The following is a 19,392-nucleotide window of genomic DNA, read 5'->3' as shown; positions in this document are numbered from 1 at the left end:
GAATGAAATAAAAATTTTATTAAAAGAATCCGAGGTGAATATATCGTTCCCAGTAAAAACCATTACATTAATGGTGTACAATGGAGCTGAATATATTATAGATAATATTGTATAAGTATTACTGATAAGCTTACTAGATAATTGTAATTTCATACTCATAAATATAACATGTAACATAACATATATCGTTAGTTATATAGCACTATCGATTGATCATACGTATAATAAAATAAATTATATTTAATATATAAAACTCGAGATTTAATTGATTTATTAAGTTGTTGCGGATGAAATGATTTTTAATTTTTTTATTGAAATATGTACGTATACATGTTAGGAGTAATTTCCTACTCATATAAATTACAATTATATAACGTTAATGTAACACATAAATAACATGTTATATAACTTTAACAAAATTATTGAATTATTATATATTAATGTTAAAGATTTATATGAAAATAACTCAAGTTGTCTTTTATAGTCTTTGCTAACACTGTTTTATTCGTACGGTGGAGATATACATATACATATACATATACATATACTGAACCTCTGCCCTTTCTGCTCCAATTCTACAGTTCCCCTCACCTAAAGTGGCATCTTATGCTAGATCTATATATGTCTATGTTAAAAAGACCATTTAAGATTTAAGAAATTCTTAAATCTTGAGATTTGAGAAACGACTATGAATTCGAGCCTGTTGTGAGAAACGGAACGAGTTTTGCACTTTATGCTCTGCGTTGGACATTCATAATTTATACGTTTCATGCGCGAAACGGAACGCACCCCTATATTATTAGATCATGGTCGTTGTCAAGGAAACTGAAAGCATAATACAACCAATTTGGATGCATTCAACCATTTATATAGTGTTACAGTGTGTAATGTAACTTTAAAACATTTTTTTTAACCATAGAAATATGCAACTTACAGCATCATGAGTGAAAATGTGAAGTTTATAGTGACAGAAATAAATAAATTATTAGGACGGAATTATAATATAATTGGATTCAATGCCTTAAATGCTGAAGATTTATTGCAGGTATCTAATTGCTATTTCATTATTGCAACATTTACGTAAAACTCAATATATTTTTTGTAGATATTATATAATGTTTTGAGAAAAATACAACAACAAGATGGTTTAGATACTGATGTTGAATTGGACTCCGCGGAAGAACATTCTATATATATTTTAACAGTCCTCCGAATACTTAATTATCAGCCTAATTTGGATCCTACTACATTTAGGTATTATAATTTAGAATAAAATATTCTTTTTCTGATAATTTTTTTTTTAAATATAAAGTGTATAATACACACACACACACACACACACACACACACGTTTTGTAGATATTTGAAATTCTTTATGACATTTATTTATTAAATACTTGTGTAAAAAGTGCCATTTGTGCATATTACGCCGCCTGACTCTATATTATTCTTCCCTGCTTTCGTTCTCTCTTTTGCTCTCTTCTTCCTCTTTCTCTCGCGCTCATCTCGCTCGCACAGTTCTCTCACAAACATAGATTGTACTACGAAAATTTTATACTGTACATATAAATTCATAAAAATAAAAATTTCATTTCTACAGAGCAAATCTTTATTTACAAATTAATTATTAATTTTATATTTTAGAAGGCTAAAAAAGTGCTTTACGCAATATCATGAATCTCGAAATATATTAGCGATGTATTAACTTTTGACATAGCTTCTACTTAAAATCACTTTTTACAGTTAGAAAAATTTATACTTTATGCATTTATGTAAAAAATGCATGCAAAAGAAAAGTGTTATTAATTTGTTTAGGCAAGGTTTAGTTCGAGGTGAAGTCGAAATTATCCATCCCATATTGACTTGGCTCTTGACACATATTGATGTGGTGCAAAAAAGAGCATACCTATCACGATTTCTCGTCAAGGTAATGTGTCGAAATTATTTGTCGAATGACATGCGTGAAAGTAGAATAAATTGCCACTGTATAATTGAAAAAAAATACAATAGAAAGAAAAGTATTTGTTTTATTAGATAGAAATTCCACCAGAGTATCTAGGAGACTCGGAAATATCTCTTTTATACGAACAGTATTTGTCCTTGGTCGATAAATTTAAGACAATTCATAAAGAAAGAGAAATAGGAAAGAAGGTGTGTAATCATTAAATATATGTGTAATCGTTAGATTCTTTTTACTTTTATTATATAAATAATAACTCTTACTTATACAGAATGTTGAAACTGCCGTCGAACTTGCAACAGATCTACAAGCAATGGAAAAAGAAAAGGAAGTATGTAACTGATAAAATTTTAGTTACATAATTATACAAATATGTTTCTTAGCCTAGAGATCTGATCTATTTGAAATAACAAATCTATGAATTCTGTAGTTGCTAATATTTCAATTGGTATTTTTTGCTAAACAGGCAGTGACTGTGCGTATTAGTAAAATCAAATCAAAGGCTGAACTCGCGCTACATCTATTGGATGCCTGCAGATTACTACGAATAGAAAGAGACAAAGAACGTGATTTAACACTGGAGAAGGAGCAAGAAAAAGATACTATATTTAATTTACAAGTATATTTCTTGTAAAACATTATAGACTTTTGTGATTATTATATAACTCAGTTCTATATATATATATATATATATATATATATATATATATATATATATATACACACATACATACATACATACATACATACATACATACACACACACACACACACACACGATCTGTCCAGAATCTGGTGTGATTGGTCTATATAAAAAGATATGTAAAACGTCAATTATTTTTTGCTTATAATTTTATTTAAAATATATTTTTTCTGATTCAATACAACATTAAAAGCAATTTAAAAAATTTTTGAAGCAATCATCGTACTTTATTTTCGGAATTATTTCCAAAACAACGGTCGAAGACTTTTGGATGTCCTGAATGATATCATAATGCTTTCCTTTCATCATTAACTTGAGTTTTGAAAATAGCCAAAAGTCACATCAAATCAAGCAAATACGGGAAATATTCAAGCGTTGTCCTTTTTCTGGCCAAGCAATCGCGTAAAATTTTAGATTTATGCGCCAATGCATTATCATGCAAAAGCGAGACTCTTGCTCTCGATTTACAAACTGAACTCGAAAAATCTCTCCACAAATGATTCAGAACACTTAAATAATCAGCATTCACATTTGATCTTTTGATATGAATTTCTTGTGCACAATGCCTTTCGAAACGAAGAAAACAATGGAGCAATGTCTTTATTCGGCTCTTCTGCATGTGTACTTTTTTCGATTCTTTTAAAAACGTTAGAACGATCCAAACCATTATCATACGATCCAGCAATCACTACCCTACACACTTTTCGTATATTTACACCAGCTGCTTTATCTAGCTTAAATCAAAATCTAATATTGTTCCAAAGTATTTTTTTTACCAGCGCCAATAAGGTATTGTCACATTTAATCTCAAAACTAATCATGCAAACATGCCAGTTCCTTGAAATTTTATGGTCATGTTGAAATATCAAGTTTCATAAATCACAACTAGTAATTAAAAGAGTGCGCTGTAGAAAAAAATTTTTAAAAATTAGTCGCACCAGATTCTGAACAGATCATGTATACAAATGCTTCTATTTTTCTACAATGATTCTTATTATTATTTAGAATTCCTTTCAACGAGTTGAACGCGAGTTACACGCTTTAAAACGTGATAGCATTGGACTCACGCCGCAAATATTAATTCAGCATTTGTCAGAAGAAGTAACGGTGCAATCTGCGATTATAAAAGAAAAACTTCCATCTGAATTAAATGCAAAAAAAAATTGGATGAAAGCTTTGTCAATAGTCAAGGAATATTCTTATTTAGGTCCAGATAAAATCATGACTATGAGAAATGATTTGGACGTAATATTAAAAAACATACAAGATTTAATAGAATCCAAAGTATGTATACAAATAGAATAGAAAAACTAATCGAAAATACAAACCTTAGATTACAAAGATTGTATATATCTAATATACAAAGAATGCTTTATCTTCAATAATATACATATAATAATATTATTTTGGTCAAAGTTTTATTTTTTCTTTATAAACTTTTATTTTTAGATATCTAAAAATGATATTGATAAAATGGAACCATTTAGACAACAAGCTGCCGCTGTTGGAAATATGAAACGAAATGCTCTTGAACGTTTAGAGAAGATTGAAAGTTCTTTAGAGGAATTACAATTACGATTAAAAGAGAAGCAAGATTTTTCAAAAAGCTTGTTGGAAACATCGATACCTAAAGCGGAAGAATTAAAAAAATATATTAATCGTTTAAAAACTAAGAGTGCAGTATATAAACGTTGCAAAACAGAGATAGCTGGCCTAAAAGCAGAAAGTGGTGTACTTCATCGAACAGCAGCTATTTTAGATGCACAGGTGTCATTGAAACAAATTCTGAATCCTTCAAAATGGACAAATATATATATGTATATATATATATATATATATATGTTTATAGTGTTACGTTCCTGCTTGGTGGTTTTGTGCCGCGATGTTATATATAATATGATGTTACATAATACTATTTATATATATATATATATATATATATATATATATATATACATCTGTGTGTTTGTATTGTGATTACAGGTTACTCATTCTTACCCAATGGATATTGTATTTAAAGTAGTGATTCCAGAAAATTATACCTTAGAGAACGCATTAGCAACAAATAGTCAATTGTCCCATTCAATATTGATCCTACATACCAATCTTGCCCCAATGATAAAAGGTAACAAAGCTAATTATAGTAAAGCGTTTTTGCAAAAGATCTCGTACATACCTTATAAGAAATTGTCTCCCAATAGATTTCGTTTAAATTTTAGAATTTTATATAACGCTGAGCAAGAGTTTCAATTCTTTAGGAATTATAGTTTTAGCCAGAAAGCTGGAAGTTGATCGTATAGGATCTTTTTTGCGAAAATTATAACATTATAAGGATGGTTATTGTAATTGTTCTCAAATATATAGTGTGTTGCTGATACGGCACACTTACTTTGATTTGGTAGATTAGAAACTTGATATATTAGACACTTAAGTAATCACACACTTTTTCTCTTCCTCCTTTGGGTAAGACTATCTTATTTTTTTTATATCTTATTTTTTTTCTGTTTTATTGCGTCTCCTGAGATGTGGACGTCTAGCTCTCCCGCCATCGTTACGGTGGTCAACCCGGGAGTCTCTTCGATGTTGGTTTTTGATTTTTCACCCATTTTGCCCATCGGTCCTCCTCCATCCTGTCGACATGGTCCCTCCATTGTCGATGCCTCGCTCTCACGAATCTTACTACGTCTTGTACTTGTAACTCCTCTCCTATTGCAGCATTCCTTATTTGGCCTCTTAAGGTTACTCCTTTAATCTAGCTCTCAGTAGTACTTTCATTTCTACGGTTCTGAGCATGTTCTTTGTTTTTGATGTTTTGACTCGGGTTTCCGCCGCGTATGATAGTACCGGTCTCGCTGCTACCTTGTAAATTCTAAACTTTCGGTGGTCATGTATTTGTGTGGTGTTTATGCACGGCTTAGTCTCTAACATTCGTTATCTCGTTATTTGAAATTCTCATTTCGCTTGTCAGATATTTATTAGAAATTAGTATATCTATGAAACGTAAGACTTGTGGAATTTACGATTGTAACATATAACATACGGTTCAATATCTCGTAGCTTTATCACCGTATCGTATCGTCTGAATATTTGAATGTTTATAAATGTATATATAATCTTTTCTTTCGAAAAAAGAGAATTGTAAAGTCCATCGAATGTAATAGAAACATTAATAATATGAAATTTTAAAGTTTAGACGAAATTTACTGGCAGACAACTTTCTATAAAAAGTGCGTGCGGGATTTTTTGCAAATAAAAAAATGTTTAATTTTTTATAAGAGTTTAAACAACATTTAGTTTTATTTATTTGGGATATCTTATATACCGACATGTATATTATATACATATATACAGGGTGTTTTGCAACAGGTGAGACAAAATTTAAGGAGTGATTCTACGTGATAAAATAAGACAAAAATTGAGAATAACAAAATTGCGATAGAGGCTTTGTTTTTTAGTTATAAATATTTAAAAGTTCATGTAAAAGGTATCTAAAGCTCGGCAATTCGCTGGATATTTTTGCGTCACAGAGTATTTTGAAAGCGATTCAATCGATACAGCCTACGCACGCCAAAAATTTTGCGCATTATCATGCTTCGAGCACCTTTCATGCAAATTTTCAAATATTTATATAACTAAAAGACGAAGCCTCTATCGCAATTTTGTTATTCTTGATTTTTGTCTTATTTTATCATGTAAAATCACTCCTTAAATTTTGTCCTACCTGTTGCCGATCACCCTATATGTTTCTTTATAATTATATATATTATGTAGATGTCAAGACACTACGCCAAACAGCGTGTGAAACTGATGAAAGATACCATAAGGCATATAAAAATCATAACAAAGTAGAAACAAATATGAAAAGTACGACGAGTGATTTATTATCTGAAACGAAACAGCTGAAGGATAAATTATTAAAGGTATGTCAGGGTATAAAATCTTAGATGAAATAACATTGCTATACAAATACATTTTATTGTAGAGTATCCAAGAGAAAAAAACACTGCAACAAAAAATTGTAAAAATGAAAATTAGCGAAGAAAAATTAAATGGTAAAATAGAGGTAATATATAAAAGATTTTATAAATTAGCCATTATAGTTATTGTTAAGTTTAACAAAAATTATATTTTATTTCTTTTAGACTAATATTGGTTTTAACAACGTAGAAGAAACATTAAAACAGGAATTAGAGAAAGTTATCATGCTAGAAGAAGAAGCTTTAAAAAATCTGAATAAGGAACAAGAAAAAATAAAAGAATACATCATACAATATGAAAATCAAACACAACAATGGAATAATATTATATCGTAAGTAAAACCTATCTATACGCACGCACGCACGCACGCACGCACGCACGCACGCAAATACATATACAGGGGGTGCGGTCATTAGGGAAACACCAGTAAAAGTTACATATAATTGTAGAAATGCTCAATTTCGTAATTTCGTACTTAAGTAGTTAATTAATTAAGTATTAAGTATTAACAAATTAATTAATGATGTTGGCAAAATAATTGCAGGAAAGGGCAAAAATACAATTTTTTATTCACAATAATTAGAATAATTATGGCAAATTTTATGATTAATTAAATAATTAGAACTAATTAATATTGTTGGTAAAATATTGAAATTTTGCATTTAATTATTGCGCAAATCGCAATATGGTAGAGGCTTTTTCTGCTTACAAGAAAACCTTGCAAACTAAAAAGTTTTGAGTTTAATTAAATTTTGTACACATGTAGAGGGATAAACACATGTTGTGCAGCACAACATTTGTTTTTAAAGGAATACTTTTTTTCTAGGTTTCTAAGCTCATTTCTAAAAGTTCCCAAATATTCTTTCATGCAATTTTGAGAGGAGAGAACCCATTTTATTTTATGTATATAAATTGCAACTTTTATATTAAGTAAATATATTGTTTTGTTAGGTTAGAACTCGGTCGGTACATCGGTATCCCCTTAATGCTTCAACGAATATTTGTCCATGGTGTAAGATTTTTCTACAGATGGCGCTACTTTAAAGCGACCCTTTTCCTCCACGTGCACATCTGTCACGTCATCGACTGTTTGAGAGAGTTAATAAACGTTTATTTAAAATATGTAAATGAATGATGGACTAAAATCTGTAGAAAATTATTCATATGTTGTTAGAGTCATATCACTTTGACGACTTATATCAAACTTAATGTCACTGCAAATGAGTCTCCTTTTCAGGAATTTGCTGAAACTTTTTAAATAATTTTTAACGTACTTGTACTTAATAAAAATATTTGTATGTTTCAGAATTTTTTTATGCAAAATTCGATGTGCAGAAGAAAGCAAACAGACTGATGGCATAGTTGTACGAAGAGGAGGTGCAGAAACTCTTGTGCTACAATAATCTTATGTTTATCACGCATACTTTTACAAAGCAAATACTAGACTCAAGAAATATTTTGAGCATAGAATAAAATAAAATATACTTTATAGGAAAAAAATATGTATACAGTATGCATCCCTATAAAAGTTATATAATATTAATATCTGTACATAATATAAACTAACTGTTTGACAAGTTTACAATACTGACCTCTGTCAGAGAGCTCTTGGATACATGTCATAGTGTAAGTAATGTGAATTGGAGAAGCTGGAGAGGAAAGTAAGCTGACCTCGAGGTAGTTACATCGTAGAAAGAGGCGTGATTTTACCTCATGTGCGAGTATCGTATTTTGTTAGCGCTTTTATTATAAAATTTATTATATAATTGAATTTAGTTTCAAATTACGACAGCTATTTTCTTTAACAAACTCTCGGACAAAGTATTTATTAACAACGTTTAACATAATCATGGAAGTGAAAAATCAATATTTCATCATTTTAATGATTACGTTGTCACTATTTATTGGTAAGTTTCTCCGATATTTGCTTATCTTTCAAAAGATTCTACAGACATGTATAACATTTTTCAAGTATATAGATACAGTAAAATTGTCATTTAATTATTTTAGTAAAAAAGAATTATTTAAAACAATAATAAAATATAATAAATCTATAGCTGGATGAAAATATATATTTATAACATATACATATGTTTATGAAATATACATATATTTGAAAATCAATATAATTTGTTTTTTTTTATGACTTTTATGATAATAATTTAACAATAAACATAAAATTAAGTGATTCAATAATAGGTATATTTGTTAGTAATATATAGTAAATTTAATGATCTAAAAGTAAATAATAATAAACACTATAACTTAATATCTACATATATTACAAAATTAATATTTATAAATTAATAAAATCATAATATAAATATTAATAAAGAATGAAAATTGGAAGAAAAAATTATAAATACATAAAAATATATTATATAATATAACGCACTCTATAGTCTGTATGCAAGACTTATCTATCTGAATATATCTCAAATCTCAAATGACCATTGTGACCTAGTAAACATGATAAATAGCAATAAAAATACAAACCGACGAAGATTTATTTAGAAACAATTTTCTTTTATTTTCATATCCTTAAAATATACAGCATTTACATATATATAATTTTTCTCATGTTCACGCACACAATTTTAAGATTCTGATAATTCTAATTTATTTTTTAGGAAATGGTGAAGCAGGATGGAAATTTTGGAAAAAAGATAAAGAAACTACTGCTACTACAAGCACTACTACATCAGTTTCTATAAATGTACAAAGTACCACAGCTCCAACAAAGACTACAACAATCAAAAGATTAACTTCAGTGTCAATTGTAAACACTGAAGCCACTATAATAGCTGCTGCTAATTCGAGGTTAGACATTGGTGTAGGTGTAGACACAACCAGAGAGAATATGCAAACTAATGTACGACCTAACCCAAGAACAGAATTCGGTACAGATATTGATGTTTCAAGATCAAACAGGCCGGAAATCGGTCGTGAAAATGATCAAAATTACCGAAATTTAGCTGTAGATCTTATCGGAGTTTCTAAAGAACCATTACAAAACCAATCATTAAAAATATCTCAAGAATCAACAGTGAACAGTGACGGTGAGACACAATCTGTCAATATTTTGCTAACATAAAATGTAGCACATATTTTTGTAATATATGCTTCAAATTAATTAGGTTTGGCTATTTGGGTTAGAATATGACAGTCTTAAAATAAAATTCATAATTAAAACATCGTGCAACGAAAGATTTATAGGTTTGATTTTTATTTGTTTTTTTATCTTTCTTCTTTTAATATAGAGAGAAAAAGATAAACTCTCTAAACTAGTGCAGCCAGTTCAGATCATTGCAGGAATAAAAAACAAACTATAGGGCTGTATCTTTATCTTTTATACTTGAATTAGGTGAAGATAGAAGTAGGACTACGTCCGAAGGATCAACACAACCTGCTCAATCTAAACAATATAATCGAGCATTATCAAAAGATGTAGGAGTTAATGTTGTTGCGAGTACCACCACCAGAGTAGCCGCAGAATCCACTAGAAAAATATATTCCGGTAATCCGACATATAGCAGAGGAAATATAGTTACTGATGAGGATTTGGAAAAACTTTCTGAAGCACTTTATATCAAAGAAACAAATAATGCAAACCGATATACAACAGTAAATCTGCAAAAACAGACTACCAGCAGCAATCTGATGGATCAAGCTTCACAGCTGTAAGAATTATATATTCTCCAATATAAAATAAAATGTATTTATTTATTTATTTATAACAAAAATATTTGACAACAAGTTAGTATACATATATATATATATATATATATATATATATATATATATATATATATATATACACATTATGTTAAATGGATTATTAATTATAGAATATCAATATTTTTTTAAGTTACATTTTGTTTAAAGCGTATATTTTTATAGGCTATTGACAATAAGTCCTGAAGCTTTCCAGATTCCTACGATTCAAAAAGTTCTCTCCATATTTGATAATTATCAATTAGATACTCGTACAAATGAATACATTAATCCATCACAAAGACAAGAAGAGAGTCTCCTTGTTGATACTTTTCTGAGCACAAATGTAATGTCCGCTGCTATGCGTTTTCTCGCAGATAAAGGATTTGTGAAGCAGGATTATTATGAGTATAAAGATACATTAAGAAGAATCTGGTTCAATCTATTCTCACGTGGACAAGGTAAAATCGGCAGTACTGGATTTGAACACGTCTTTATGGCGGAAACGAAACAAATAGATTCGGGTATAGAGGTACTTGGATTACATAATTGGATCTACTTTAACGCAGAAGAAATACAGAGGCGTGTAGACTATCTAGGTTACATAAAAAAAACTGACTTAGGAAACGTAAGTTACCTTTTTATTAAATTTTTCAGTAAATAGAATTTATAGGACTGTTTTTACTACATTCAGCAATTTCAATATAAGAAAATCATATAAATGTAAATGTGACTTTATTTTACAGAAGGGATCCATTATTAAGATGCATGTAAAATTCAATGGTCACGATAAACCAGTTACGACCATGTTCATCGGAACTTCACCCGAATTGGAAATGGCACTTTATACCGTTTGTTTCTATACAAGGCCAGATGGACGCTGCCCTGTATCTCTAGGAGGCACGAAGTTTAATATAATAACACGAAAATTTAGATATAGAGGAAAAGATTTAGTTGGAACGGCATACCCAGAAATTTGAACTTTTTCTATGTCAACATATTTAATAAATATATATATATATATATATATATATACACACACGCGCGCGCGCGCGCGCACACACACACACCCACACCCACACCCACACACCCAACACACACAGAGGATTTTCTAAAAGTCCGGAAACGGTCGAATATTTACAAAATAAAGCATTTTATGGCGCTTTTTGAACCAAACAAGTTTTATTTGAAACATTTTTCTCTAAAATGCTTTATTTTCGAGATATTTGAATACATAATATAACATAGATGTAATAAATGTAAAAATTATATTAGCTTTATTTGTTATATATATATATATATATATATATATATATGTTTTGAATGTTTTCTGTACAATTTGTTTCAATCATGAAATAATAAAATTTCTTCTGTACATTTTTTCAAAATATTTAATGCAAAATTGATATCGCTTTTATTTAAATTAGCAGATATACAAAGTCTAAGGCTAGGTCTACGCAAAACTTTTTCCACTTCCAAATAAGTGGACAGTATAACTGCCAAATTGTTTTCTATACATTTACTAGATATTGCCGATAGTAATTTTTCTTCAATGGCAAAATCTTTCTTCTCTTTTAAATATACATGCTTTAAAGGTGATTCTGCAAAACTTGAGCACTCTAACATTGATATTTCCTTAAGACCACTGTCTATCGCTAAAGCATTATCTCTTAATGATTGAAAAATTTGCAAGTTATTTTCCATAATATCTAAAGAAGTGATAGCAGCAGATGCCAAAAGAGGCGGCTGAGATGCTGAGAAACAATAACCAAGGCCAGATAAACGTTGATGATCAATAACAAATGATGTTCCCATACAAAAACCTCCAACAGTTCCTACAGCCCCTTCTAAAGATCCTAAAGAATATAAATATTATTATTATTGTTATATAAACATATTAATATATTTATTTGTAATTTTAAAATATATAATTTTTCTCACCCATTATCATATCTATTTCATTCCTAGAAATATTAAAATATTCAGTAACACCTTTTCCATGTAGACCAATGGTACCAAATGATATTGATTCATCAATAAAAATTCTCAATTTATATTGTTTACAAAGATCTAATAATTCAGGTAAGGGACAGATGTTTCCTGTGTTCATATAGATGCCTTCTATGATCAGAAAACGTTTAGCTTTTGCAGCTTTTTTAGGATGTTGTTTATCTGCTTCCATTTGCTTCATTAAGAGATTATTTAAATCTTGAACATTATTGTGCTTGAAATATTGTATATTTCCGCGAGATGCATCTAATCCTTTTTGAATTGCAAAATTTACTTGATCATCAACAAATATCAAGTCATTACGTTTGCAGTATGCTGGAATTGCAGATGCTGTAGTAGCAAATCCATAGGAATAAAGAATAGCTTCTTCTACATTCATAAAACTAGCCAAGCGTTCTTCTAATTCAAGATGTACATCAACAGTCCCATAAAATCCTCGTGGTCCACAAGAACCAACACCATATTTCTTTATAGCTGTTACTGCGCTCTCTACTATTTCTGAACTGTCACTTAAACCCAAATAATTATGTGTACCCAAATTGAGACAGTCTTTACCGTTAACTGTTATTCGTTTTCCAATTCTCGAAGTAATGTATTTAGGATTTAACGAAGGATGTCTTTCTGGTGGTTCTGGTACTAAAGATTCTGGTTGATATTCTGCTAATTTACGCTCCACCGATTCTTCCGATGGTATTGAATCATGATTGCTATTTCGCCTTTTAGAAATAAACCAAGCTAGCCAAATCACTAAAATCACTTCTAAAATTGTGTGATAATGCGGTAAAAAGGTACTCCGTAAAATCTCTACCGATTCAACAAATAAAAACTTTGCGCTCATTATTCTTATCCAAGCACTTCGCTACTTTATAATAAAATTTAATCTATAATGATATTTATGAGTACACAAGGGTAACGATAATTCTGATAAATTTAAGATTATCTATATTTTCTTTTTCTTTTTCTTTAGGTTTAGTTGGCCCAAAGAGTAAAAAGAAATTGATCAATCAAATGTTTTGAAACATCTGACGTGTCTCCTGGATCGCAATCATATTATTACTTATATAGTCAAAGTTAGAAATTCTTTACTCAACAGCCAATTGCCAACGCGAGTTTTGATTGGCTTTTGCTGTCTGCCTTCTGTTTTTCTGCCAAAGTGTGAATCAGCCTTAAAAGAATTTGGAATTTTACCGCACATGATTTTTTTTCATTTTTCGGATAAACTATAGACCTCCAAACGTTGTAAAGAATTTATTCGTGACCACCTAACGATTCTGCATCGAATAAACTCTTGTTTAACTCGATTGGACGAAAAATAAAAATGTTCGGCAAATTTTACATCGAAATTTTATTTAATTAAAAAAAAAACGATGAACCTCCAAACGTTTTAATTAGACTTCCGATCATCTCCACACGATTTCCAAACGATTAGTTAATTTTAATTATAAAAAAATCAAAGTGGTTTATTTTAATTATAAACGATTTTAATTATAACGATTAGTTAATTTTAATTATAAAAAAATCAAAGTGGTTCGGCTAACTTTACGGAGCTACGTTCGGTCTATACTTTTAAGTCTATGGCCTTGTTTACACCGACATACTTTGATACGCGTCCTAAACACTACTGGCCAATCATAGCCATTCCATTCTTTAGAAGACTGGCCATGATTGGCTAGTATAGTACTTAGTTCGCGTATCAAGTGCTCGGTGTAAACTAAGCTAATGGTTCTACTACTACTTTTAACCTAAAAATGACAGCCACGAGCGTGGAGTGTGATGATTTTTTAGAATTTCAGGTATTTTCAAAAGTAGAACTTAAGTAATATTCGTGTACTCCAATGCTGCATTTTACAAACATATCAAGTAACCATGTATTTAATACTATTCAAGTTATCAAAAAGTACTAGTTGAAGTTTTTTATATGATTAATACCAGCTGATTGGTATCTTACATATTTATTATATATTTTATGAAAGAAATATTTATTGTATATTTAACACAAAAAGATAACTTCGATTTAAGAATAGAATATTTCTCAGCATTATTATTAAAATTATGTCTTCTACATTATATATATATATATATATATATATATATATATATATATATATATTTATATATGTGTGTATGTATGTATTACATGATATGTATGTATATGTATGTATTGTATTTGACTTTGATATTTTATATATACTTGCACGTTTTCATATAAATTTCCACATTTTTATATACTTATAATTATCTTACTTTTCTAACCTTCTAAGTAAGTTGCACATGTGTGTAATATGTATATACATGTGTATATGTGTGTGTAATTATATTATGTATGTATGTGTGTATATATATATATATATATATATATATATATATATATGTATGTATGTATATATGTATGTATACACACGTGCAACTTGCTTAGGAGGTTAGAAAAGTAAAATAAGATAATTGTGTGTATATATATATATATATATGTATAATGTAAACGTATATGCAAATTTATATGAAAATTTGTAAATATATATATACATAAAATATTAAACTCGAATACAATACATACATATATATCATTATTATATTATTTAAAAAGATAAAATAAAAATATAAATATATACTTACTTAAATTGAATACTAAATATGAAAATTATATTGTATTTCAGGATACATTAAAAAAAATGCGACTATTAGATGACAAAATAATTTATATGTTGAACACTACGATTCCTACCGAATCTTTCAAAGGCCAAGTGGATTCTACTGTGCAATGCAAAGATTTATTCCAACAAATAAAATTTGTGCATACACAAAGAGAACAAGCAATTATGAAATGTTTGAATATTGCTAAGGAAAGAATGATACAATTAAAAAATTTAAGAAATAATGGTGATGAAAGACCAACATTATTAAAACATTTGAGAAATGAGCAGACTACATTAAGACTATTACAAACTGAACTTAATATAGAAGAAATTCTAAAAAAACGTACAGTACAAGTTTATTATGAAAGATGCCGTAAATTTTATAAACCATCTGATGTGAATACATAGAAAACAATAAGTAGCAAATAAATAAAACTGAAAATATATTGGTATATGTTTATCTAATTGTTATATTTCAGTTGCTACAATATGTTATATACATAATAATTTTGTAAACAATAAACATTAGCAATAATTTGTTTATTTCCAGAATCATTATATTTTCTAACGAAGATATACAAAATATACTTGTAATAAAGATATACAAGATATACTAATTCTTTTACGAGCAAGAAAATTTCCTTCAGTTTCCAACTCTATTTGGATAAATAAAAATGACGTATATATAAATCATAGAGATTTCATTGTTGTCTATTTTGCAAGTTTAAATATTTACTAATGAAATACTTATATAAGTATTTCTAATTTATATATATATATATATATATGAGCATTTCTAATTTATTAATTTTCCTTATTTTTACATTTTCCTACATTTACATATTTATTCATTTTTCTTCCCTTTCTTTTTCTGAGATTTCCTTAAACCAATCCTCTCTTTGTTTAACTAAACTTTCTCCTCTTGCAGCTTGTCTTTTTCCAAGTATTACAGAACCTATACAACCAATTAAAGTAGCAATAATCATGTAATTACAGGCCTTAATTCGTGCTTTACTCCTTGCAGCAAGTAAACAGTCCACTCTGTTAAAAATAAATTTTTTTTTCAAAGAAGACAAAATTAATTACACAAAAAGTTCAAAAGGTAATGTAAATACATTTTTCTTATTAAGAATTATATAAACAATTACATTTCTTACAATTATCAATGTTAAAATCTCCAAATAAAAAAAACAGTTTTAAATTTATATAAATTTATATTTTATATTATTAAGTAATTTTAATCACACAAACTTATATTTTATACATATGTATATTTTTACTAGACAAATATAAAAATAATAAAGAAATATAAATGTAATACATACGTAACATCTTCAGGAACATCTGCAACCCTTGGATAACGTTTTACCCAAACCAGTACTCTTTTATCAAAATTAGTTACACGATGCATACGCGATCCTAAAATGTAAATATTATAAAAAATAATAGTTAAATATAAAAAAATTATATTAATATATTTTTAATTAAATAATTTCTTCTTTTGTGTATATATAACCTCTTCATAATTAAATTACAAGAAAAATATGTTAGTTATCATTGATTTTAAAAATACAGTTTTTAATAATATTACTTAAAGATAAAATTAATTAATTAAAGTTTAAAATTAATCGCTTTAATTGTTAGTTATTAATTTACTCTATTTAATTATTAGTTTATTTACTCTATGAAGTATTTATTTTATCAATTAACCCTTTGTTGACACTGAGTCACTCATGATTCATATTTTAATAATTTTTCATAGAATTCTTATAATAATTGAACAAGTATATTATGTATGTATTGTACAAAAATATTAATAATTTGATTTAGAAAATCATTTTTACTTTAAATTACATAATACAAAGAATATTTTAAAAACAAAATATTTAACAGAATATAATAATATAACAGAATAATAAATAAATACACACACACACACACACACACACACACACACACACACACATATATATATATATATATATATATATATATATATATATATATAAAATTAAAATCTAATAAAATTAGATCATAAAACTGTATTATAAAAAAAACTTTTACTATGAATTAAAATTGATTCAACTTTGCATGTGATTGTCACATTGTAAACTATGAGAGTTAATTTAAATAAAATTGATTTAAATTGATTTAAAGAAAAATTTGTAAACTCTTTACCTAGAACACTATCAATTTTTTTTACATTTTTATTGTTTCTTTGTGCAGAAATTTTGTCCATTTTATTAGTCTCCTGTGTAATATTGCTATGAGTAAACCATCGAGCATGCAATTTGGTACTGCGAACAATTTGTTTTGACAGCATTCTGTAAAAAAAAATCAATATATTAAAAAAATTAAATAAGATATTTAAAATTTAATCCTAATTGCTACACAATCATTATATTTTCAGAATAAATCTTTTAATGAGCTTAAGACATTGAATTCTTTATTTTAAAACTTATGAAACCAGACACATTAAATTGTGGAAATGTATAATATGTAGATAAAAGTAAAAAAAAGTTTAAGCGAGCCCTGAAAATATTTAGTTTACTGAAAATATAATTAAATTTTATTAAAAACCTCTCTCAATTGACCCTGTTTCATTATCATTTCATTAATATTTTAATATGTCAGCAATTTTTCATTTAAAAGTAACAGTTTGTAATTTAATTCAGTAATTTTCATATCTAATATTTTAAAACTATTTTACTACTTTTCAGCAGTATATTTTAGTTTTTCTTATATTTTGCAGTTATATTAAATTTCACATGGAAAATTGAATAATTAATTTTGAAATATATTCAGTAATTTTTCAATAACTTTCATTTCACTTATCATCAATTTTATAGTACCTTCAGCAAAATCTTTCTATCAGAGAGTATAAGTATGATTTAAATAGATTTTGAAAACGTAAATAGCGATAATATATTGTGCTATATTAAAGCACATTGTTAATTTGTATATTATTAAATATTGTTAATTTCTTAATTATTAATCAATTATATTAAAATATAAATTTGAAATGTATTTTTTTAAACAAAACTTAATATTATATTCAAAAATCTCTATAATGATAAAATATTTAGATACATGACACACAACTATAATTGTTAAATAACAAAGATGTCCATAATTGGCAATATTAACATTACTTTAATATATTAATATCAAATAAAGATTAACATTAACTTTTGTACAGAGATAGAAATATTAATATAATGAGATTTAATAAGGTGATTTATTTATTTATACAGTTTAAAGAGTTTAAAAAGTTTATGTAATGTAAATAAGACTTTATCAGAAAAACTAAGTTAATAAACATACGCTGAACAACAACTATGCTTTCAGAGATCAATCTAAGTCACAATATATATATATACCTAAAATACTTAGTTCCTATAAAATATATGCTCAATAAAATAATAATCACACATATATAGTCTTATTATCATTAAATTTTTATAGTCAATGTCAGAAGGTTATATTTTTCAAAATAAGCAGAAATGATTGATACTTTATCGCGTGAAATAATTATTTAATAATAATAAATTATTATTTATATTTATCGTACAATTATTTTGTTTTCTATTGGGTACTTATTTTTAAGTTATATATCTATTAAAAAGACATTTATGAAATAATGATGACTATATCTTTTAGCAATTGATTTTACTCTACTATTTTGCGTATATGCGTCATGTGTGCGAACCACATTTATTTATAATGTAATTTTACATCACGGATTTATTCTTTAAAAAATATTTATCACATTACGCAATTTTTTAAATGTATATATATATTACTTTACATAGAATTATATTACACACTTTATATATATATATATATATATATATATATATATATTCTGAAACAGTTTATAATGAACAATCAAATCACTTTACGATTATTATTTTATATATAAACGACCTTGATTTTGACTTTTGACATTGACGAAATATATCGTCAGAGAGAAGTCTAAAGCACAGTATATACAGTAGCGCAACTCTTTCGATTTTGTGTTGGCCAAAATGAAGTGCGCATGCGCGAAATAAGGGAGTTGATCCAGTAACGGCATCTAAACTTCTCTCTCACTCACTCTTCATCATTTAATTTTCTCTCTCTTTTTATTCCCGACTGCTGCCAAAACCTAAATATAAGTGTGCATGCGCACTCCGTTTTGGCCAACATTAACATCAAAGGTGCCGACAGGGAGTTGCGCTACTGTATATACTGTATCTAAAGGCCGCAGCACACACTTTTCCATAACGCATAATGCATATACATAAGGAATTCGATTGGTTGAATTCCTTATGCATGTGTTTATAGACCAAACAGTTTTCTTATGTATGTGCATTATGCGTTATGTAAAAGTGTGTGTGACGGCCTTAAGGTTG

General features: G+C 27.7%; 5 protein-coding genes across 13 annotated transcripts; 3 read left to right on the top strand and 2 right to left on the bottom strand.

Annotated features, from left to right (window-relative positions):
* The first annotated feature begins 426 nt into the window (after nucleotides 1–426).
* LOC140663045 (intraflagellar transport protein 81 homolog) lies at nucleotides 427–8,086 on the top strand. Its single transcript, XM_072886903.1, has 13 exons — nucleotides 427–1,045; nucleotides 1,106–1,254; nucleotides 1,816–1,927; nucleotides 2,035–2,151; nucleotides 2,232–2,291; nucleotides 2,427–2,579; nucleotides 3,669–3,947; nucleotides 4,113–4,430; nucleotides 4,647–4,788; nucleotides 6,435–6,583; nucleotides 6,646–6,726; nucleotides 6,806–6,972; nucleotides 7,948–8,086. Exons 1-13 carry the CDS (start codon nucleotides 941–943, stop codon nucleotides 8,042–8,044), a joined length of 1,929 nt encoding a protein of 642 aa, XP_072743004.1. The 5' UTR covers nucleotides 427–940; the 3' UTR covers nucleotides 8,045–8,086.
* Nucleotides 8,087–8,414: 328 nt separating this feature from the next.
* Nucleotides 8,415–11,579, top strand: LOC140663046 (endoribonuclease Arlr-like). Its single transcript, XM_072886904.1, has 5 exons — nucleotides 8,415–8,548; nucleotides 9,272–9,700; nucleotides 10,006–10,321; nucleotides 10,542–10,983; nucleotides 11,102–11,579. Exons 1-5 carry the CDS (start codon nucleotides 8,491–8,493, stop codon nucleotides 11,333–11,335), a joined length of 1,479 nt encoding a protein of 492 aa, XP_072743005.1. The 5' UTR covers nucleotides 8,415–8,490; the 3' UTR covers nucleotides 11,336–11,579.
* Nucleotides 11,580–11,670: 91 nt separating this feature from the next.
* Nucleotides 11,671–13,366, bottom strand: Spt-i (serine palmitoyltransferase subunit I). Its single transcript, XM_072886906.1, has 2 exons — nucleotides 12,297–13,366; nucleotides 11,671–12,211 (listed from the first exon to the last, which is right to left on the bottom strand). Exons 1-2 carry the CDS (start codon nucleotides 13,201–13,203, stop codon nucleotides 11,700–11,702), a joined length of 1,419 nt encoding a protein of 472 aa, XP_072743007.1. The 5' UTR covers nucleotides 13,204–13,366; the 3' UTR covers nucleotides 11,671–11,699.
* Nucleotides 13,367–14,035: 669 nt separating this feature from the next.
* Ccdc58 (Coiled-coil domain-containing 58) lies at nucleotides 14,036–15,682 on the top strand. Of its 2 annotated transcripts, none has more exons than XM_072886690.1 (2): nucleotides 14,036–14,158; nucleotides 15,020–15,682. In XM_072886690.1, the coding sequence occupies exons 1-2, from the start codon at nucleotides 14,114–14,116 to the stop codon at nucleotides 15,404–15,406; spliced, it is 432 nt and encodes a 143-aa protein (XP_072742791.1). In that variant the 5' UTR covers nucleotides 14,036–14,113; the 3' UTR covers nucleotides 15,407–15,682. The 2 variants fall into 2 exon arrangements, with proteins under 2 accessions (XP_072742791.1, XP_072742792.1); XM_072886691.1 differs by having other exon boundaries at nucleotides 14,118–14,225.
* On the bottom strand, nucleotides 15,523–19,081 carry LOC140662936 (UPF0389 protein CG9231). Of its 8 annotated transcripts, none has more exons than XM_072886681.1 (4): nucleotides 18,926–19,081; nucleotides 17,177–17,322; nucleotides 16,324–16,417; nucleotides 15,523–16,039 (listed from the first exon to the last, which is right to left on the bottom strand). In XM_072886681.1, the coding sequence occupies exons 2-4, from the start codon at nucleotides 17,319–17,321 to the stop codon at nucleotides 15,847–15,849; spliced, it is 432 nt and encodes a 143-aa protein (XP_072742782.1). In that variant the 5' UTR covers nucleotide 17,322; nucleotides 18,926–19,081; the 3' UTR covers nucleotides 15,523–15,846. The 8 variants fall into 8 exon arrangements, with proteins under 8 accessions (XP_072742782.1, XP_072742788.1, XP_072742785.1 ...); XM_072886687.1 differs by having other exon boundaries at nucleotides 18,938–19,014; XM_072886684.1 differs by having other exon boundaries at nucleotides 18,901–18,994.
* Nucleotides 19,082–19,392: the final 311 nt, after the last annotated feature.

This window comes from Anoplolepis gracilipes, chromosome 2 (assembly GCF_047496725.1).
Source record: "Anoplolepis gracilipes chromosome 2, ASM4749672v1, whole genome shotgun sequence".
Lineage (NCBI taxonomy): Eukaryota > Metazoa > Arthropoda > Insecta > Hymenoptera > Formicidae > Anoplolepis > Anoplolepis gracilipes.
The sequence above is the reverse complement of the archived record's forward strand: the minus strand, read 5'-3'. Positions and strand labels throughout refer to the sequence as shown.